The sequence below is a fragment of the Nannospalax galili genome, unplaced genomic scaffold, assembly GCF_000622305.1.
Source record: "Nannospalax galili isolate Female #2095 unplaced genomic scaffold, S.galili_v1.0 scaffold1488, whole genome shotgun sequence".
Taxonomy (NCBI): Eukaryota; Metazoa; Chordata; class Mammalia; order Rodentia; family Spalacidae; genus Nannospalax; species Nannospalax galili.
In genome coordinates, this window is record NW_008358859.1 from 1,373,505 (window position 1) to 1,395,679 (window position 22,175).

Genomic DNA, 22,175 nt, shown 5'->3' on the forward strand with positions numbered 1-22,175 from the left:
AAGATTTAGAAATAAAATGTGTTACATGTAGAAGTACCATTTTAGCTCAGTTCTTGGTTAGAGTACTATGTACTGAGTAATGTGAACTGTAGTCATTTCCATTAAAACCTGTCTTTCTCAGGACTGGAGAGATGGCTCAGCGGTTAAGAGCACTGACTGCTCTTCCAGAGGACCCCGGGTTCGATTCCCAGCACCCACATGGCGGCTAGCAACCATTTATATCTCCAGTTCCAGGGGATCCGACGCTCTCTTCTGACCTCTGTGGGCATTGCATGACACGGGTGCATTTACATACATGCAGGTAGTACATTCATACACATCAAAAACAAAAGTGTTTCTCCTAACCGTGTGTGTGTGTGTGTGTGTGTGTGTGTGTGTGTGTGTGTGTGTCTGTGTGTGTGCATACACACTGAAGATTGAACTCAAGGCCTTGCCAGTATACCTGTTTCTCTGCAGATAGTTTTTTAAATTTAAATTTTATTTTTTTGTGTGTATATGTCCATGTGTGTCCATATTGAGGGCATATGCACATGTGCTCCAGTGGAGGTCAGGAGTTGACTTGGGTGGAGTGTCTACCTCTGTTTCATTCCACTAATGGGTAGAGCTTATTTTTTTGAGACCATCTCTCACTGAACCTGGAACTAGCTGATTGACTAGACTGGCTGGCCAGAGAGCCCAAGTATTGGCACATGTCTACCCTGGGGTTTCAGGCTTTTGCTGTTGTGCCCAGCTTTTATGTGGGTGCTGGGGATCTGAACTTAGGTCCTCATGCTTGCAGAGCAAGCACTTCACTGATCGCACCATCTCCCCAGTCCCTGGAGGTTTTTTTAAGACATGGGACAGACACTCACCAATACTGTTTGCTTGTATCCTTAAATGGAACTAGAGCTTTAGGTTGAACTTGGGTGTCTGAAGGGTCACAGATGAGTGGCTTATCTGTGAGCTAGCAGTTTTCTTTAAGTAGCTGTACTAGGCAAAAACAAAACAGCTCTGGATATGCATTTGAAGGAGCATATGACATTTGTTATCTTTCCTAAGAGGTAGTTTTGGTATTATTTAAATATGATTTATAAGGAGGAATCTATTTATAATATACATTATGGGGTTGTATACTCTTTATTCATATACATATGTTTGTGTATGTGTATATATTATATACATACATAAATTATATGGACATAGTTTCCCCCCTGCAGTGTGGGGAGGAGATGCAGGGCCTGCTGGATGCTAACACGTGCTCTACTACTCAGCCATACCCCAGCCCTATTTGTAACATTGAAGAAAGAAGTTATTTTTAAAGATTTTATTTTTAATTTTAAATTCTGTGCATGTTTGCCCCCCCCCCGGGTGTGTGTGTGTGTGTGTGTGTGTGTGTGTGTGTGTGTGCGCGCGCCTGCGCCTGCACCTGCGCCTGCTCACAGTAACTGGAGACAGAAGAGGGTGGTGGATCCCTTGGAGTTGGAGTTGACACAGGTGGTTGTGAGCCCCCTGATCTGGGTGCTGGGAACCAAACTGTCCTCTGTAAGAGGAGTATGCACTCTAAACTGCTGAGCCACCGCTCCAGCCCCAGAAATAGTTTTGATATTTAAAACATTTAACACTTACTTATGTGGTGGGGTGGAGGCATGTGGCAGTCAGAGGACAAGTTGCTGGAAGCAGCTCTATGTAGGGAGTGAACTCGGGTCGTCAGGGTTGGTGGCAAGTGCTCTTATTCTCAGAGCTGAATTACTGGCTCCAACAAAAGAGTATCTAACGATAAAGACTTTGTAATCTTCAAAACTGTATCTCTGGTATTTCTGGAAAGGTGTAGGCTGTGGTGATTAGGTCTCACGTGTTGGAAGTGTCCTGTGGCATCACATTGTCTTCCTTGTCCTACCCTGAAGCAAGCAGTGGAGGTCAGTCCTCAGGCCACGGAGGCTCTCAGCCCCTAGAGGCTTCTTAGCACAAACCCCCTTGGTTCCCGAACAGCACGCTTTCCTTCGGCAGCAGGGTAGGCTGGCCGAGGGCCACGAGCTAGCAGTGTGCTTCCTGTGGGCTCTGCTGCCACCCCTGTGATGTCTCTGTGGCCTCCTACTGCTGGTCAGATAGTTCTCCGTTCCGCTCTGTCCTGACCCCACTGCCCAGCTTGCCTTTCTGAGACCTTGGCTCTGTGGCGTGAAGTAGTTAGTAATGATTTTGAGGAGATTGTCCTAGAAATGACCCCAGTGAGTTCTCACCGTTCTGTGCTGTGATGATAAGAAGGCGAAGTTGGATGTATAGGGTTTACATTGTAGCTGCTTTGCCAAAACTGGGCTGCCCTGTGTCACGCTTGCCTTTGAGGTCCTTACCAGGTCAGGTTGAATGTGTAGGCTGTAGCCGTGTAGGAAGACATTGAAGGAAACCCCTGCGGTGTCTCCGTGCCACTTGCGGTGCATACTGGAGGTGTTTTCCTTCTTTACACGTGTGCCACGTTTAATGTGCTCACATTAAAGAGTGCAAAACTGTTGAGGTTTTTTTGAAGATGTGTGTCCAGCATTAAAACGGTCAGTCTTCCTGGTCATTTCCTATGGCGGATTTGAAGACTTTACCCAGGTATGGATGAGGATTCATAGTTTCGGAAAACAGACTTAAATTATATATGACTGCAGATGAAAAGGTATTTGCTAACCTCAGACATTTTCTGTCCAGGTAGTATTTAATATTCATTTAGCTCTGTTTTTTGGAGTTAATTAATATAACTGTTATTAAAATGTATTGATTGCTAGTAATTCAGTAAATGCAGACTCTCCCTATTAAACTCGTGTGGGTTGGGGAGTCTCCGTGGTCTGCTCTGATCAATAGTATAGAATCTTCACTTGGACATTCTCCCTGGGCTGCTCCAGGCCTGGCATTTGGGGAGGCCTTGAATATGATTCATTTCTCGAAAGTTTCTTTCGTATTTAAAGACACAGGGGCAAGTTCAAGTTCCTGCTGCTGTAAACATTCGCTGCTTCCTTTCCATTATTCCGCTGCCTGAATTATTTGCTTTGACAAAGCTTCATGGAGGTTTCTCCTCATTTAGTTTTATTGATGGAGGCTGTTGTGCTAAAAAGAAAGCTCTAACGAGTGGAAAGGTGGTGAGTGGGTACTCAGAGCTTGTGAAGTGCTTGTCTGTCTTCCTAGGGGTCCTCCAGAAATTGATCACAGATTACTTGACCAAATTTAGAGCCCAGAAGTTTACTGCAGGCATTCAGGCAGGAAGGGACATGGGCTTTTGTGTACTGAGTCAGAGTATTCTAAAGACCCATTGCTGGTTGGTGTGAGTGCCTCCTGATGCAGGTGTGTGGGGTGACCCCTGGAACTGGGCTGCACATCCTTGACAGCTTCTGTCTGTCTTCCACATATTTCTAGTTTCTCTGGCCTCTCTGGCCATGTCTGGAGGAACCTGGGATGGAAGTAACTGCTCTGGTGCTGCTCTGAGTTTTAGCACACGCTCTTTGCTGTGTGCCCCACCCCCAGCCTCACCCTCTGAGGTTTCCTGCCCTTGCCATTTGATGAGGGAGCAGAAGTAGAACTATTGGTTAACAAACAAACAAACAAACAAACAAAACCCATGGTGTTTCTGAATGCTCCTAAAGAAGGAAGTCATGGTGAGGGGTGCACTGTGGGCACTTTCTGCCACCAGGTCAGATGCTCAAAAGTGGCTAAAATGGCACATTGTGGATTGGGTGTGTCTTACTACCATTAAAAAAACCAGAAAGCTAAGGCCAGGCGTGGTGGCATAGCTCATAATCCCAGCACTTGGGAGGCAGAGGCAGAGGCAGAGGCAGAGGCAGGCAGATCTCTTGGTCTACACAGCGAGTTCTTGCCAGCTGGGATTACAGGGAGACCCTGTCTCCAAAAAAAAAAAAAAAAAAGCCTAGGGTGATGTCTCACACCTGTAATCTACCACTTGGGAAGCCGAGGAAGAGGCTTTTTAGGAATTCTAGGCTAGCCAGGTTTACGTCATAGGGTGTGGACCAGCCAGGGATATATAGTGAAATCCTGTCTCAAGAAAAGAGCAGTTTGGATTGCAAGAAACCCAGGCACTTTGGAAAAGCCAGGTGGGGGAGTTATAGTCTAGGAGTGCAGTCAGCTTCAGCCTCTGGGAGAGGTATGAAGGGAGCGAGACAGTGTGAGAGCTGTCCCTGTAGTATCTCCACTGGAAGTGTTCTCTAGAGACTCCTTGGCTGAGCTGGGATTCCACTTGGGAAGCTCTGTGTCTCCTCTGCCTCTCCTGGCAGATGGCTTCTCCATGTTTCTCAGTGCTCAAATTGCAGGTGTAGCCTGCTGTGGCCACCCAGCCATGGCTTATGCATATCTTGACCTTAGTTTGCTGCTCGCCATTATCTGACTGGGCTCTCATGGCTCAAGAGGTCTAGAAGTACTCAAGCCAGAATGGGACCGACCCCCTAGCTCCTTGCTTTGGGTCCATAGGCCAGGTGTTACCCTGGTGGCAGGTTGGTTAGGACCTGTTTGTTACTTCGTGGAATTAACAAAGAGGAGACTGTGTGAGGAGGGCTCTGGCCCTGCAGTGGGGGTCTCGGCAGCTCACACTGGCTCCATTACGCAGTGTGGAAGGAAATGTGCTGTGGACTGGTCCCATGGCTCAGCAGGTAAAAGGTGCTTGCAACCAAGCCTGATGGGCAGAACCCACATGGTGAAAGGAGAGAACGGGATTTTGGTGTAGTAGCTCTGATCTCAGCAGACTGCCAGAGAGTGCCTAGTTCTGGCCTCCCTCTGGCATGGGGCTGAGAATGCAGGGGACTGCATGAGAGCCCCTGGATTCTGCCTCCACGTGGTGATATCAAAATACCTGAAAATAAATCCTGAATCCATCACTCTAGAGTCCAGCCTTGGAAGACAAAAGAATGAGGAGGAACCCAATAGAGGGATGCTTTTGGAAGCCCTTGTCAGGAAATTCCAGTGGACTCTCATGAACATTTGAAAATTGCCCTGTTCTGACTTTTTTCTAGTTCACTGTCTAGAACTTGTAATGCTGATTACTCTTACCTTTACTTCTCCACATCTCCTAGTCACGATTCAAGGACTTTCTTTTCTTTTCCCCTAGAGATAAGAGTTATGCAATTTGGGAGTGTTTTAGATAGACCCACTGAAGGGGTACTCCAATTGCCTCACCCTGCGTCCCTGTTCAGCATGGTAGAAGCCAGAGCTGTCTGCATCCCTATTCTCTACTGGCAATTTGGGTAACCCCTTCAGAGGATGGCGTGATAAGAATAGGAGGTAGGAATTGGCTAGGCAGTTAGAGTAAAAAGACCCCAAAGAAAAGTAGCCAGTTTCTTGGCTAAAACTCAAAATGTCCTTGGGCCTCTTAGCAACATACTCTGTTCCAAAGGCCAAAAATGTTGAAAATATTTGGGAGCTTTTATCTAATCCTTAAAAGATTTTAGGGTTACTCTTCAGAGAGGGGAATGTTAGAGTAGCAAAAAGCCCCATAAAACAATTCAAAGAAGAAGAAAGAGTACATGAAGTTATCAGAAAAAAGTGATGGGGAGATATGGGAGGAGTTGGAGGGGAGGGAGTGGGCATGGATTTGAGCAAAACACCTTATATGCATGTATGAAATTCTCAATAAATTATTTATTAAAAAAAAAAAAGAGAGAAGAGAGAACTGACTCCTGCAAGTTGTTTTCTGACCGCTACATGTGGGCTGTGGCATGTATGTGTGTGTGCGCGCGCACACGTGTGCGCACGTGCATGCGCAATACAAAATTAAAAAAAATTAGCTCTTAAATGGGTTTCTCATGTTTAGTTACTATAGTGATTAAACTTTTTGCACAGAAAATGTTCACTGTACCTACAGACAGGCCAGTGGTCCTGGCCAGTCAGCCTTGATGCATGAGGAGTAGGGTATTGTAACTGTCAGACGTGTGGGCCTTGAATTGTGCAAAGCATGCCGTCCAGAATGCAAGTGGTTTGTGTCTTCTTTGTCCTATGGGCGTTCTTAGGCTCAGGGTGGGGTACCAGGATCTCCTGAGGTCTTATAGTTAAGGTGTGTAGGCTGGCTTAATTTCCTTTCCTTTTTGTGGACAGTAAACTTAATGTGGTTGGAGCTGTGGATCTTTAAGAGGGGAAGACAGTGGGGACTGGAAAGATGGCTCAGCGGTTAGGAGCACTGGCTGCTCTTGCCCAGGACCTGGGTTCAGTTCCAGCACCCATGTGGTAGCTAGCAACGGTCTGTAACTCCAGTTCCAGGGGATCTGGTGCCCTCTTCTGACCTCCATGGGCATTGCATGACATGGGTGCACTTAAACAACATTCAGGCAATACATACACATAAAATAAAAATAGTAAGTAAAATATTTAAAAATAGGAATGCAAGACTGTGTCCTGCAAGGGGGTATGGGAGGAGGAACCTCAAAAGTAGCCTCGGTTTAAGGGCCCCTGGCCACCTGCTGCTCCTCACTGGGCCTTTACTTCACAAAGTCTTCCTGCCCTACTCTGTTGTTTCATGATTGCTCACAGAATTATTGAAAGCAAGTTGGAGACCATGAAAGAACAGCTGTGTGGAGGATGGTGAGAGGGGCTGGGAGCCTGCACAGCATTGAGCTCTCCACATTACAGCTTAGCACTTGGCTGTTTCCTAGTGATGACTTTGAGTACAGTGTGTAGAACAGCAGTGCTCAGTGTTGTGCCATGCTTGACAAGATGAAAGTGTGAGGAGTTTAGTAAAGGAATTGATGTGTGCATGTGCGTGGGTGCACGTGTCTGTGTGCAAGCATGCTGCTGGTGGTGGTGGTGGTGGTATTGTTTTGAGGCAGTCTTTTGCCCCTGAGGCTGACCTAGAACCTTTTATGTACTTGAGACCTGCCATGAACTTGATCCTCCTGCCTCTCCTTTCCAAGTGCTGGGATTACAAGTGTGCACCACTGTGCTGATGTGATCCCATAAAGTAACAGTTTTATTAAGATACAGTTTGTACAGCATCATGGCCACGTGTTGCAAATTGACCTTTGTTTTGTTTAGTCATGTGACCGTCACCATGACATAAATCCACAACCTTTTCATTGCTCCAGAAAGATCTTCTGTGATGAAAGCACACTATATACATCTATGAAAGCATCACGATGAAAGTCATTATTTTGTACAGTCAGTATACATGAGTGCATGTTGGGGGTCACCCACATTCTCTCCTTTGCTGGGCACTTGCTCATCGACTTTCTGTTTTGATATATTTGCCTGTTGTGGATAGTTCATGTAAATAGACTCAGAGCATTTCATATTTTGTAGGATCGGCTTATATCTGTTGGGATGCTGTTTTGAAGGTTGTAACCTGTTACCATGTCACTCCTTCCTGAGTTAGCTCCTGTAACAATATACCACATCTGGTTTGGCCATTTACCAGGTGATGGACATTTGAGTCACCCCAGTCTTTTACAATTAGGACAGTGCTCCTGTGGATTTTCGTGAAGTTTTTTGTGCAGAGCTTTTTGCTTTCCTTGGTAGCATGTTGACGGGTGGAGTTGTTGTGACTTAGACTGGGAGACTCTAGGCCTTGGATCCCCCTGGAATTAGAGTTCAAGGTGGTTGTGAGTTGCCTGATGTGGGTGCTGGGAACTGGGTGAGCAGTAATTGCTCTTGACCTCAGAGCCATTTCTCCAATCCTGCCTTTCGTTTTCACAGGTAGGTCTGTTTCCGCCTTGATACAAGGCATTTACCTGCTGTCTTGCCTTTCTGTTGCTGGTGCTTTCGGTGTCGTGATTAAGAAGCCACGCCCTCACTCTTGTGTGTAGCCTTTGAGTTCTTCTGTTAATTTTTGTACGTTGTGTGAGGTAGACGTCGAATAACTCCTTTCTTATGTGGATATCCACTTGTTCCATCCTTTGTTGAAAAAGACTGTTCTTTCCTCATTAAAGCGTCTTGGTACCTTGTTGAAAGTAGCCTGACCAAATATGTGGGTTCATTTCTGGAACCTCAGCTCTCGGCTGTCAGTCTGTGCATGTGTCCTTGTCACTAGTTTTGATCTCTTACTGGAGCTTTGTCTCTGATATATATAAGACCAATCCTTGTATGTAGCCCAGGCTGGCTTGTTGCTGGCTTTGTTGTCGGGAGTGCTGGGTTTGCAGGCCTCTGTGAGCTTCCAACTGTACTCTTTCTTTTCAAAATTGCTTTGGCTACAACACATTTCTTGCATTTATTTCAATATTAGAATCAGCTTGTCAGTTTCTATAGAAAATGCAATTGAGGTTATGTTAAATCTATTTGAGGAGTTAAAATCTTCTAATGGATCTGCTGTATGCTTAAGGATTCCTGCTTGACTCAAGCAGTTGAGCACCTTAAAACATACTGTTGTCTAGGTACACTAGTTCAGTAAGTTGTTTCGAAGTAATACTGTGTGTAGTTCACTGTTATGCTGGAACTGGACTTTTCAGGTTCTCAGACAGCAAGTAGCTGTGCTGTGTATGTAGCCTGTAGGTTCTTGAATGTGTTCTTTTGATGTAAAAGGTTGATGCTGTTTTTGCTTGTAGAGGAAGAATGCGCCATGCTAGTTAACACACATTCTGGTTAATAGAGAATCAGCAGATTTATCAGTGAATATTTATCAGAGGTGGAATATGTTACAATAAAGTTGTGCCATTGATGCTTATACAGTTATTGTTGGAGGCAATAGCAGATATTCTAGAATCTTCTTGTACCACAGGGCCATGTGAACATTAGTTAGTATTGTGCTTTTGAGTTAGGTCATTGACCCAACAGATAGTAACAAACAGCTCAGGAGAGCAGACTCCGATCCCTCTTCCTGCCCTCACTGGGCAGGTGTGAAGGGGAGGAGTGGGTGGAGACTGATGTTGGTCAGGATGTCCTGTGACTCACAGTTGGGATAGGAACAGTGCTGTCAAGGCACATGTAGTATAGAATATGGAGGCGTGTGGGGGTTAATTGAGGGAAGAATTAGGGAAAGCATTCCAGAAGACCAGATGAACTGCTAGTGGATGGTAGAGGTGGTTGGGTCATACTATGACCTTGAAACTAAAAATTCTTTTATTTTTATTTTTAGCAGAGGAGTGGAATCGATTGGATAAAGTCAACTTTCCTTTAAGGTGCTGATGAGAGCCACCCCTGTATCTCCCTAGCTCCCTCCACTTTATGCATAGCTCAGCTGCATGTACCATGTTGACTCTTCCAAATTCTGATTGTATGGGGGTCCAGTACTTTCTTATGGCTGTGGCCCAGCACATACCTGCTGTCTTGACCTAGAGGCAAGCCGTCCTCCAGAATGCGGCTTGCCCATGCTTGATGACCCTCCTTGTCTCTGGGTTTCAGCTCAGATGAGCATGTACGCGCCGTCTTGTCTTCTCCTTTCAGATTGGCATCAGTGCACCATAGCACCCTGCTTTTTCTGGCCACAGTGTTGGAGTTGCTTGTTTGCGCCTCTTCTGAGTCAGCTCAGTTACATGTGTTTGTAGAGGTCAGACATGAGCGTTGGGCTTTAGTAAGGGGAACCAGAATCCAGGAAAATCACGTCTGGCAAGGATTGCCCCTAGCATTGAGTTGAAAGATGTGGTGGGCCTAAGTTTATGTATGTGTGTGAACACAGACACACACACACACATACACACACACATGCGCGCGCGCAGGGGGGCAGGAAGGGGAGGGAGGGAGGGAGGGAGGGGGAGAGAGAATTTTGTATTTGAATGTGGGAGTTTGGCCAAAGTGAGCAGCAACTACTCACTCAGAAGTGTCCGCTGCCCTGCAGATGTAGCGGAGTAGCTTCATGGTGCCCACGACAGGCCTTGCAGGACGGGGGTCAAAGGTTAAGGAGTCATTCAGCGCACCTTGTTTCCCCAGGACACCAGCAAAGAGCAGGGGAGCTTGGTGTTGGAGTCATGGCGGGCAGGGTTCTTGGCAGGCAGCGTAGAAGAGAGCGGTGAGTCATCTGGAGCAGGGCTGTGTGGTTGGATAAGTGAGTGAATTAATGATTTCAAAAGAGGAGAACTCTGCATAGTGAGGTTGCCATGGAAGAAGGCGTTTGAGGGTAGAATGGTGGTGAATTAAGTGTGAGGAGGGGAAGAGGCTCATGTGGCGGAGAAAGAAGAGTGTAAGTCACTAAGTACGGAGGCTGGAGGCAGGGCACGGTGGTAGGCTGTGGTGAGCAGACCGAAGGCTAAAGGAAAGGATTAACTGTTGCCAATTGGATAGTGAATTGAGAGAATAAAGGAGTAGGGACAGGTGGATGATTCAAGAATTTTGGTGGCTTATGCAGATTAATGATGGAAATGATAGGGAAAGATCAAGTTCAAGTTGAGAAACAAATGTCCCTGGGGTGATGGACCATTCAGACCATGACTGTATTAGTTTATTTACTGATGCTGTAAGAAAACGACCACAGACTTAGTGGGTTAAAGCAGCGGTTTATCATCAGGATTTAGGGCCCCACAAGCCTTCTGATTCAGGGCTAGCCAGGTCCTCGGGAAGGCTCAGCTGGGGAAGGCTCATCCAGCTTCCAAGCTCCCAGGGTCTTCTCAAGAGTCCCTAGTGGCTTTTGGCCAGAGGCTACCCTCAGGACCTATTAAATGAACCTTGCTCACTTTTGCCTTCCTTCATCAGAGCCAACAAAGGAGAGTCAGGTAGTAAGACAAGAGTCACAGTACACGTCACCCAGGGAGTGAAAGCTTGTGCTGGTCCACAGTGCACTCCACTCTAGGGGTGGGGACTGCACAGATGTCAGTGTCAGGCTTGCTAGTGCAGTCTCCACAGCTGGGAGAGAGGTACAGTGCCACCAGGAGACTTTAGGGCAGCTCTTCAGATGGAGGCCCTGGGGATACGGATGGGAGCGTGCCTGGAGGGGAGTTTTGGAAGTAATATTCCAGGTGAAGGTTAAGGTGTGGCTGTGTAGCCTTTCAGGCTGGACTTTGTTCTCAAAGTGTGGCCGTAGATAGACGCCCTTCACACTGCCTCACACACTTCAGTCTCCTTTGCTGAAGTAGAATTTCCTGGGGGGTTGTGGCTGCACAGCTGTGTGCTCTGCCTGCATTGGGGTGCTGTTGAGGTGAGGTGAGCTGGTCTGTTTGGAAGGACCCTTGTGACGGGATGGCGGGAGGAAGGGTCCAGCCATGTTACCTTTCCTTCCCCAGTGAGAAGACATGAAGTCTGATGTGCGTTTTCCTTGTAACTTTAGTTTGTCGTGTTGCACGTAAGTTACTGAACTGAGCTGTGTTTAATACTGTGATATTTTTAGGGCCTTTTGAGTGGAGTGTTTGCTTTTATGATACATGATCCCAAGTTACTGCACCTTCCCAGTCCTCGTGTCCCAGTTTGTATTTTATTTTATTATTTCTTGAAATCTGTCCTTTCTCCACTCTCCTCCCTCCACTGCAAGGCTTTTGTTTTTTTCTTCTTTTTTTTCTTTTTGAGACAGGGTCTCCAGCTGTCCTGGAACTCACTATGTAGACCAGGCTGGCCTTGAACTCACAGAGGTCCGCCTGCCTCTGCCTCCCGAGTGCTGGGATTAAAGGTGTGTGCCACCACTGTGCCAGGCTCCAATGCGAGTTTTTAGCTCTTTTTCCTTCTGGTTTGTTGACTCTGATACTCCTGGGCTTGGCAGCTTGATAATTAGGGTTGTTGGCACTGTGATCATTCAGTGGTGACCATGCTAGGAATGCGGGTCGGAGAGCCTCTTTTTGCAGTAAAGTAGGTGAGCCTGCGTGCACGGACTTTGTGAAAGCCTCTCTTGGCCTTCCCAGGGGGCCTTGGCTTCCTTCCGAGCTCTAGCTGTGTACAGATTGAGGCGATGGCCTGCTTTGGTTCAGGGGACACGGGTACCATTTCCTTGGCCTGCGCCTCACTGCTCTGTTATGGGAAACGGTTACTCATTTTCTCCTTGAGTTCTGATGAGGTTTTAGTTTTTGGGCAGTAGTTACAGGTGATGGGTGGTCTGGTTCATGAACCAGAACATGTTTGAGAAGCCAGAAATCTTCCTCAGACAAGATCAGCATGCAGCCGTGCCCAGGCTGCCTTCGTGGGGTGGTGGCCTCGGCTGCTGGCCTGCTCCTCACTCTTCTCCTGCAGGGAGTGGCCCCCGTGCAGCAGTCTGGTCTGGGGCGCCCTGCTGTCCCTGCCAGGGGTCCTGGCCAAGTGCCCAGACTTGCTCATGGCCTTTTTCTAGAATAGCCACAATGTCTGCTACTACCTGTGGGATGAAATTAAGATTTTATGTAAGAAAATGCTGTGACGTGTACACGGGGCTGGAAGACGAAGTCTGTTATGCTGACTCTGCTGGCATTGTTCTCTTTCTCCGAGGAGTTAAAAACACTGTTAACGTGAGTACTAGTAGCAGTAGGTGCCACTTAAACAGTGTAGCGTAGATTTTTACACAGCTGTGGTCTCTTGGAATATGAGTGCTTGTACGAATGATGACATTCATTAAGTACTGCTGGATTATTTTCAGATCATTGAATATATTGGCTACCTGAGCCAATTAAACTAGTGGGAATTTTAATGATAATATGATTCATGTCTGTAAAGATTAAAACATTCTGAAATCACTTTGTGCTTCCCCCTCACCCCTGTTGACAGTAAACCAGCCGGGTTTCTCCTGTCATACATCAAGTTTGATGAAGCCTCGCTCTGTTCCCATGAGCTGCAGCTGTGTTGTGGTCTGTTTTAGATACCTGTTTGCTTTGGAGCCTGACTGTAGGCGTGAGCCATTTCCAAGGGTCTGCAGTGGCAGTTTTCTAGTGACCTTAGCAGCTGGCGTCACTGCTGCGTCCTTCCCGCCAGACAGTCCCCTTTCAGTGCAAGTGTGTGCTTAATCTTGTCCCTCTCAGGGGTCTTGTGAGAATTACTAATTTGTAGTATTTTCATTGAGCTTTTAGGGTATTTCAAACTTTTTAAAAGTGACATAGAAACTCAGTATTTTTTTGTGCTGTACACACATACAGATTTTTTCCATTAACCTTTTGTGGTTCAGGAAAAGGATAAAGTGACTTGTGCTGGTAATTCAGGCTCAGAGGTCATTAACCTGGTTTTATGGAGTCTCTCCAACTGTGGTATTTTTTTTTTTGTTGCTGTTGTTGTTTTTTTAGATTTATTATTTTTATTCCATGTGTGAGTGTATTGCCTGCATGTATGTGAGTGCACCCCTGTTGTGCAATACCACGGAGGTCAGAAGAGGGCCTCGGATTCCCCTGGAACTAGAGTTAAGGACGGTTCGTACCCACCATGTGGGTGCTGGGAATCGAACCCAGGTCCTCTGTAAGAGCAGTCAGTGCTCTTAACCGCTGAGCCATCTCTACAGCCCCCCCAAGTGTGTTTTTTGACAGACCTCGCACTTTCTTATTTAGCAGGCTAATACTATAGTCAAAATTTTTAGTATTGGCTGTCAGCGTCTGTGACAGTTAATCCTGCCCGATATTTTGAATGAATAAAGGGATATGGCTTGCTCTAAATTGCACAGTATTTCTGGATTGAGAGTTCATGATCTGCCCATGTCAAGGGCGGAGCATCAAGGCACAGCACCTTAGAGCAGTTGTATGGATAGGATGCAGCAGGGCTGTGTTAGCAGAGGGAGAGCTTGCAAGAGACAGAGGCCTTTAGTGAATCCCAGGAGATGGCGGAACTCCTTCCTGTTCATGAACTTTTGGGAATGTCATTCTTTTATAAATTCAGCAAATATTTGCAGTTCTTTTACGTGGCAGACTTTAAGTGCTGCAGACCCTGGAGTGAACAGACCAGACCTCCCTTCAAGGGTGCCCTTGATGTAGCTGATTGTGTTTGTCAGAATAGTGTTTATCAGAGAAGGAAAGCTACTTACTGACTTTAGATGCAGAATGACCTAGGGGTTAAAGGTGGTGTTTTAGGTTAGCCGAAGACGCTTCTGAAAGGAATGCGTCTTCTATAGTTAAAAGACCGCTTATAGACATCATTGTGCAGAGACCAGATGGCCAGCTGGTCCTAAGCCTGTCTTCTCTTCTGGGCCTTCTCCTGCTACCTCATAGTTAGGAGTGGTTTTGTGTCCAAGTTCTCGACAATGGAGTAGGAGCAGGGGAGCGGGTCCCTTCTGGCCTGGCCCCTTAAGTCCTCTGGGCATGATGAGTGTACGCCCTCTTATCTGACTCAGGGTGGAGGAGTCCAGTGACCCAGGAAGCCCCACCATGTGATGGAAGGGGCCTGGACGTTAGAGCTCTGCTCACAGGGAAACCTGCTCTGGACTTGGCCTGCACTGGAGTAGATACTAATGGTATTTGAGCTGTTACCCAGTTCTGTGAGTTAGTTTGCCTAACTAGTGTAGACACTATGCCTAGGGTGCTGTGAGAGACTGGCGAGATGCGAACAGTTGTGCTCTGCCTTAATCTTACTTCCATGTAGTGCTATATGTAGTGACCATGGATTTCAAGAATTGATCTAAGTCTTGATAGAGCAGGTGACAGAAAATGTTTAGTGTACCCCTTGTAACTGGTCCAGTGGTTATTGCACTCAATGTGGCTGCTTTCCCTCTTTGATTTAATAAGCTGTGTGGATCCTCAGTTAGCTTAAAAGCACTCCGTGGAGACTCAGACATCCTCAGTCTGTATTTCAGAGAGCTGTAAATACAGTTTTCATCCTGCTACGTCTCTCTTCCAAAGCCTTTAATCATTTCTTATTATATAACATTTTATCTCATTAATCCATCATCGCCAAACTGTGTGCATATGTAATGAAAGTGCCTATGGGTGGCATCCTGACCTAGGTGTTCTGAAGAGACAGCGAACGAGATAGCCCTGTCTGGACCTCTGCCTTTACACACTGCTACCAAAATTCTAGCCTTAAAAAGCCATGTCTCATTTTATCATTACATTTTCCCAGCATTGTCTCTTAACTAGATACATAAATGTATGCTTAAGAGCACTGCATCTCCTCGCTTGGGTATTTCTAGCAGATAATTGAGTAACTGTCCCTGTAGTTTCGTTTAATTATTTTGTTTGGATATTCTGGCATGAATTTTAAATTATAGTCTGTAAAGTCTTTTTAGTCTATTCATAGAATTAGGTAGTTGTAGAATGTCAGGGCTGAAGGATCTTTTTTAGCTTGTATTTCTAAGTCCTCATCTCCTAGGTTGATGATCTGGTTCCTGACTTTCAAGGTGTGGCCATGAATCCTGGTATCGGCTCATTTGGCACTTGTCAGGGAAGGGCTTTCAGGCCCTCACAGACTGTGAGTCAGAACTCATATTTGCACAAGGCCCTCAGGTAACTTGCATGGATGTGGAGTTGGAGAAATCCCATTCAAGTGTCCTCTCCCCTTTGACTTGAGGAAACAGAAAGAGTACTTGCTCAGAGTCACACAGCTGCTTATCTCCCATCTTGGGGTCACTCATGACCTTGACAGAAAACATTTCAGGGTTCTAAAAATTCCCTGAGTTGACTGCCTGAGGCTGAGAACAGTTGGTGGAGGTGGAATCCAGGTGTCCCATGCTTTTCAGCAGGCGATCTCATCACCCTGTCATGGGTGTGCACTCTGGAGCAGTCATGGACGGACAGTTCTTCAAGTTGTGTGCCGCTTGATTTCTTTTATCAAAATATTTAATTATGTGTACGAGCGTATTGCCTGTGTGTATGTAGGTACACCCTTGTGCAATGCCCACAAGGTCAGAAGAGGGTGTCGGATCCCCTGGAACTGGAGTTCTGGATGGTAGTTAGCTGCCATGTGGGTGCTGGGAACTGAACCTGGGTCCTCTTTTTTTAAAATTTTATTTATTATTTTTATTTTATGTGTATGAGTGCACCCGTGTCGTGCAATGCTGTGGAATTCAGAAGAGAGTTTTGGATTCCCTTGGAACTGGAGTTAAGGACAGTTCATAGCTGCAATGTGGGTGCTGGGAATCAGACCCGGGTGCTCTGCAAGAGCAGTCAGTGCTCTTAACCGCTGAGCCATCTCTCCAGCCCCCCCACCCCTTTAAAAATATTTATTTACTATTTTCACTTTATGTGTATGCATGTATTGCCTGCATGTAGGTAAGTGTACCCGTGTCGTGCAATGCCCGCAGAGGACAGAAGAGGCCATTAGATCTCCTGGAACTGGAGTTACAGACAGTTAGCTGCCATGTGGGTGCTGGGATTCGAACCTGGGTCTTCTGCAAGAACAACCAGTGTTCCTAACCGCTGAGCCATCTCTCCAGCCCTGAACCTGATTCTCCTGAGGGCAGCCAGTTTAGCCACTGAGCCATCTCTGTAGCTCCTCTTTGTCAATAGCATTTACCTTGACTGTAGAGCCCCCACTTAGGGTCTGTCTGCCCTGCCCCCCTGGAATGGCTCTTGAGAAGAGCAGGACCCTTGCTCACTCTAACTCCCTGTTGGGTCTCAGCTCCTGCAATGTCTGGAATGTGGCCAGTACTTCTTTCATATCTGCCTTTCGTATCAAATGGAATGGGTTGCATTAGAGGTTGTTCTGTGGGAGGGAGGGAGGCTGTCTAATCGTGGGGCCAGAGGCTTCAAGGACCACCTGCCCTGTGGAGCTCTAGAAGACCTTAGGGAGAGCAGCCGGACTTGCACTGCTGTGGGAGGACTTGAACCCACAGCTCTGCTTTTCCACTGTGCAGTGCTGTCCTGAGGGACTGATTTGTCCTGGCTTCTCAACAGTGAATGGGGGAACCAGGATGGACCCCTTGAGCTCTGCAGATCTTGGGACTGGTACTAGTGTGGCTGAGCCCCTGCACTGTCAGAAGTATCTGGGGATGGCTCTTGAGTGTGGTCCCTTGGGTAGGGGCTGGCCCAGGAACCCATCCAGGATGGATGTTCACGCTGTCTTTGCTTTGGCTTATTTGCTTTGAGAACTTGGAGTTTTTGATTAAACTTGACTCTACTTCTGTGAGTTCCTTTCTGTTAGATCGGTGGAAGCTGTTGATGATGCCGCTGCTGTGGGGAATGTTTGGCAGCGCTTGTCCATATTTCTTCATGTGGCCACTTTGGCGCTCAACTTTTCCTCATTCCTGTTTGGGATGTTTGACCCTAATTTACTTACTGGACTTTGAAGTTAGATGTGAGAATCCGTTCTTGTGAAGCCACCTCACCGAGCACTAGTGATTATGAAACTTGACTTAAGATTGTTGTTAAGATGGCTTGAAGAGCAGTTAGTTACTGTTACGATATTTCTTTTTGGTAGGAGAAAATGTTGTCTTCAATGTGAGACATTCTTTTTAACATCGTTCAGAAATTGCATGGAGATGTGTGTGACCAGCAGCTTGCTGGAGGCTGGCAGACGTTAGATGCAGTTGGAGCTCTGCTCATTTCACGTCCACCAATGCACATCGTACTTTGTCATGTCTTGCTCATGCTAAAGGTGGAACTGACGTTCGGTGAGACTCTTGGTGAAGGGAGAATCATTGGATCTAGATGTTTCCATAGGTGGTTCCTGCAGAGATTACTGTAGGTTGCCACTACAGAGTTAATCAAGTGGAGAGTGACGGTAACAGTCCTAGAACAAGAATTTTCCAGAAGCTGAAGAGAAAGAAGGAGCTGATTGTTAGCTTAGGAGTCTTGTTATGGGGGGACTTTATCGTATGGACTCTGTAGGTAATTTAACTTTAGAGGTGCTTGATCATGGTGTAGGAGAGGAAAAGTAAAAAGTCATGAGTCAGGCTTAGGCAGCCTTCTTTGTCTGTAGTTAGTTAACTGGTGCTTTATGTCTGCTTGGCAGTTAAGTTCCCACTTCCCATAAGATAGAGAGCAGTGCCTTTGCCTTCTGACATGATGCAGAGGTTCCCGTGCTTTCCCAGGACTGCTAACAAGTGCTTGTACTTTGAATCTAAAATGTTAAAGGGTGACATTTGAAGTTGTAAACTGTCTTTGGTTTTTTAATGTATGATAATCTAAGATTTCCCTTAATGCTGCAGCCAAAGAAGTGATTCGTAGGACTGAAAACAACTGACTTAGCTGGGTGTGGTGACACAGCTGTAGTCCCAGCACTCGGGAGGCAGAGGCAGGCATTGCTCTGTGAGTTCAAGGCCAGCCTGGTTTACATAGTGAGTTCCAGGCCAGCTGGGGCTGCAGGGAGACCCTGTCTCAACAAAACAAAACGACGAAAAAGAAAATAGTTGTCTGGCAAGACCCAAAGATATTTTTCTTTTGAAAGTTTTTATTGTATAGGTTTTTATATGAAAACTTCGATTTTATTTGAATGAAGTGGCTTAAGAGCTTGTCTTCTGCCCCGTCCTGTTTTGTTCCCTCTACATACTGCTCTTCAGCACTCAAGAGATGACTTTTGTTTGTTTCTGTTTTTGAGACAGGGTCTCACTAAGTAGCTCTACCTGGCCTGCAATTCACTGTGTAGGTCAGGCTGGCCTGGAGCTCAGATCTGCCTGCCTCTGCCTCCCGAGTGTGGGATTAAACAGAGATTCTTTCGTATGAGTTGGGTGTTGAATGTGTTGTTGGGACATAGTAATGTTGATACTGAATGTAAATGAGTATGATACTGACATTCCTTCCTAGTAAAAATGCATTCTGTGTACAACATGTGTTCCATTAAAAATCACACAGGCAGTGCATGTCCTCGGTGCTGTGTTCGTCACACACATCTTAAGTGTGGAAACATCTTCAGCCGGCAGCATAAAGAACTGTTAACTCCTCTGAGCTGTTTATGAACCGGAGGGCAATGGTCAGCGTTCTAAAATGCTGCATTTCTTGTGTATTTCTTAGAAACAAGAACATTTTCTTCCATTAACTTCAATAGTCACAATCTGGAAGTTAGCAGTGAGACATTTCTAACATCTAATCCTTAAATCCCATTTCAGTTTTGACCATTGTTTTAAAAAGTGCAGTCAGAACCTTGGGGCTTGTTCAGTCGCCTCTTCATTCCCCTGGATACAGAGTGGTTCTCAGTCCTTTTCTGCTCGAGACCTTGACACTAAAGTTCCCAGGCCAGTCATTTTGTGGAATGTTCCTATTTTGGATTTGTCTGATGTTTCCTCATAATTGGATTCAGGTTTTACATCTTTGTCAGGAATACCACAGAAGAGCCAGAGTATTTCTCTTTCAAAGATTAGTTTTACATTTTATTTTCTGTTTCCTTAGAGCGTTTCCCAAAGTGTATTCTGCGGAACTAGCACCTACTGTGTTCTCAACACCGTGCCACCTATAGAAGGTAGGACTTGGAAAAAGCTTTTGACTTACAGGAAGGGGTGGGCTTGGCCGTGAGAATAATTCCGTCCTCACAGAGCAGTGGAAACCGCTTTTGAGCAGGACTTAGGAGGCCTAGGTTCTGCCTTTTAACTGCTGTGTGATCTTAGATGAGTTACTTAATCTTCCTGAGACTGCAGAAAGAATACTTGTCTCATGAGCTTTCTGTAAGGATTCACAAAAGCAGTGGCTCCCAGTCACATAGAAGAGTCACAGCACCCTACAAATGTTGAGTCTAATGTACCACTTCTGTGCTGGAGAGATGGCGTAGAGACAGAGTGGCATTGTGGGGAAACCAAAGATTAGTTTTGAATCCCAGTTGAGTTACTTGTAACTGTGGATCTTGACCAAATAATTCTCAACCTCAGGCTCCTTATCTGTAGAGTGGGAGTAATTAAGATCCCATGTTTCATCCTGAGGATTAAACGAAGGGGGAGCAGGGTGTCAAGGCCTCTCTGGGTGTCTGATAGGTTCCACAGATACGTACTGTCTGATAGGTAGAGCTCCCCCAATCAGTAGAGTAGAGCTACTTGATCACCTGTTGCTAAGGTTGGACTTGAATGAAAACAAACAGGAGATACCCCCATGCTTAAATGATGGGGGATGTTTGTAAGGCTTCTCTGCCTCTGTATGCTTCCTCTCTGTAGTTTACATTGAAAATGTAATTGTAGAATAAACAGAAGTTTACTGAACCTGAGTTATGAGTAACCCTAAGCCTGGACCAGGGATGTAATAACATTCCTGACAGGAAAATGGCATATGTGGTCCACCTAAAAGTAGGAAGAGTGAGATGTCATGATCATGAAGGGAGAGAGGTTGTCAAATAACAAAACTAGTTATCCTTTCTACTTAAAATTACTGTGTTTTCTTTAAAAATGTTTTTGGATAACCACAACTGTGTTTAATTCAATTTGGAGACTGTCTGGAAAAGAATAGTACATATTCCTATCAGTGCTTGGCACATGATACTTAATTATCATCTGTTTGGTGAATAGTGATAGGAAGGTCTTAGGTTGGTCACTGCAGCACTTGCTGCTGTGAGCACTGCCTACTTGACAACAGCACGTACCTGTGCTTTCCTGAGTCCCTTCCTAGCCTACTAATTAAATCGAAGCATGTGATAATTAGAGCTAAACAGAAAATTGTAGAGCTTCCTTTTAAAAAACTATTACTGGAAGTTGTTGATCAAATACGTTCCCAATAAGATTTAGCAACTGGATTCACTGTTATATCAGATCATTTGAATAGTTCATTCTAGAGATTGAAGGCTGATGAGTCATGACCAGCTTGCTTGAATAAAGATGTTCTCATTGACTATAGGACACAGTTTTTATTTTTTATCATAAATGAAGAGGACATAGAGGCATCGCTGCTGGGTAGAGCTAAGCAGTTATAGCCTGCCTTGCAGCTAGCTGTCAAGAGTACCCCAGAAACAGCCCGAATGTATTTCTTTGGCTTTAAATAAGAGATTTAGCAATGTGAATCCCAGTTTTTAGAAGCAGAACTGAACGCAGGAGCTCTACTTTTTGTCTCATTAACTGAGTGAACACTTTTGCACGTTTTAGAAAGATTTAGCTAAATTATAGTATGCCTCTAAAATGATCATTTAGAAAATATTTGAGGGTTGACTAGAAAGGATGGTTCATTCCCTAGAATTACAGCTGTCAGCCAAGCACATCATCTGCCAACTTCCAGAGCCCCACCAGTTACATTTTTATTGTGAAGTAGGTTAGAGAATTATTTTGTGAAGCCATATATCACACACACACATTTCGCTAGATGACGATGATGAAACACCTTGCCGTCATTCTCCTGACACTCCCGTTTTGCAGTGTCAGAGTTTAAACTGTTCGAATTGAATACTGAGATGCAGCTGAAACCCGTTCATACCTTAATTTTATTGTTAACGGAAGATACTATTGGATTTAAAAACCAGCACATATGTTTAATTATTTAATCATTTATAGCTATTCTAAAAATACTAAACAGTAGCTTTTAATTAAAAACACATTTTTATGTGGTATCGCTATATGAACAGTTCTTTTCTGGTGTAAAAACAAAGTTTGTTGCCATACTTTAACCAGAAACACTGAAATTTGAGATTTTTATTTTCATTTATTTTTTGTGTGTGTGGGGACAGCACCCAGGACCTTGTGTTTGTCAGGCGAGCTGTCTCCCAGCGAGCTAAGCCCCAACCCTAAATTTTTGACATTCTTCCTCTTTACATCCCTAGTAACTCCCAGTGTTGAAATTGCTGCCTTCAGAATGCACAGGGCTTTGTTACGTTTCCTAAAACTATCCAGTTTATATTCAGCATGAGTCTACAGTTCCAGAAATGGCATAGTTTAAAACCTGATTCTGGGGCACCCGCCAGCCTTGTTGTACCTCTGTTGCTTTTCAAGCCCTGGCTGCACGTCCCAGGAAGTGCTGCGTACAGAAACTTGATTGAGACGCGCACACAGCACTCTGCTTCCTCTTTAAGACCCTTTGGGCCGAGTCACCACTGCCTGACATGGTATCAGAGTGGAAGACCGAAGCTTTTCCTGTGACCATTGAACCATTGAAAAGAGGGACGGACACACACACACACACGCACACGCACGCACACACGCACACGCACGCACACACGCACACACGCACACGCACGCACACACGCACACGCACGCACACACGCACACGCACGCACACATCCTTACCTCATTGCAGCAGCTTCCTTAAAGAGGCTAAAAGGACAGAAAATTGGCCCGTGTTCCGACCATAAACAAAGGCTGGAGCTGCATGTTCTTTTGACAGCTCACTCAGGAGATGACTGTTCAAATACTGAATGCATCAGTTAGGTGCTGACCTGGTGCCATTTTCCTGAAGGATCCCCTCTAAATATTGAATATTTGAATTGAACTTAGATTTTTAGATTTTCATCATTACTTTCAAAGTTGTATACTTCACTTGGGGCTGAAAAAGAGAGAGCGAATAAAACCATACTAGGGCAGAGAAAGGAGGTAAAGTGTCATGTGATTCTGTCTGCTGGGCTTTGAAATGTTAGGCCCACGTTCCCCTGGGGAGGAT

The 22,175-nt window shown here is 45.5% G+C and overlaps 1 protein-coding gene across 1 annotated transcript in view; it reads left to right on the forward strand.

Moving 5' to 3' along the window:
• The first annotated feature begins 240 nt into the window (after positions 1–240).
• The window catches only part of Camta1 (calmodulin binding transcription activator 1), a 912,046-nt gene continuing 890,111 nt past the window's right edge, over positions 241–22,175 (forward strand). Inside the window, exons 1-2 of the mRNA XM_017795412.2 lie at positions 241–301; positions 19,005–19,074. Of these exons, the coding sequence (XP_017650901.1) occupies positions 296–301; positions 19,005–19,074 (76 nt within the window). The 5' untranslated portion in view covers positions 241–295. The remainder of the gene's footprint in view (positions 302–19,004; positions 19,075–22,175) is intronic.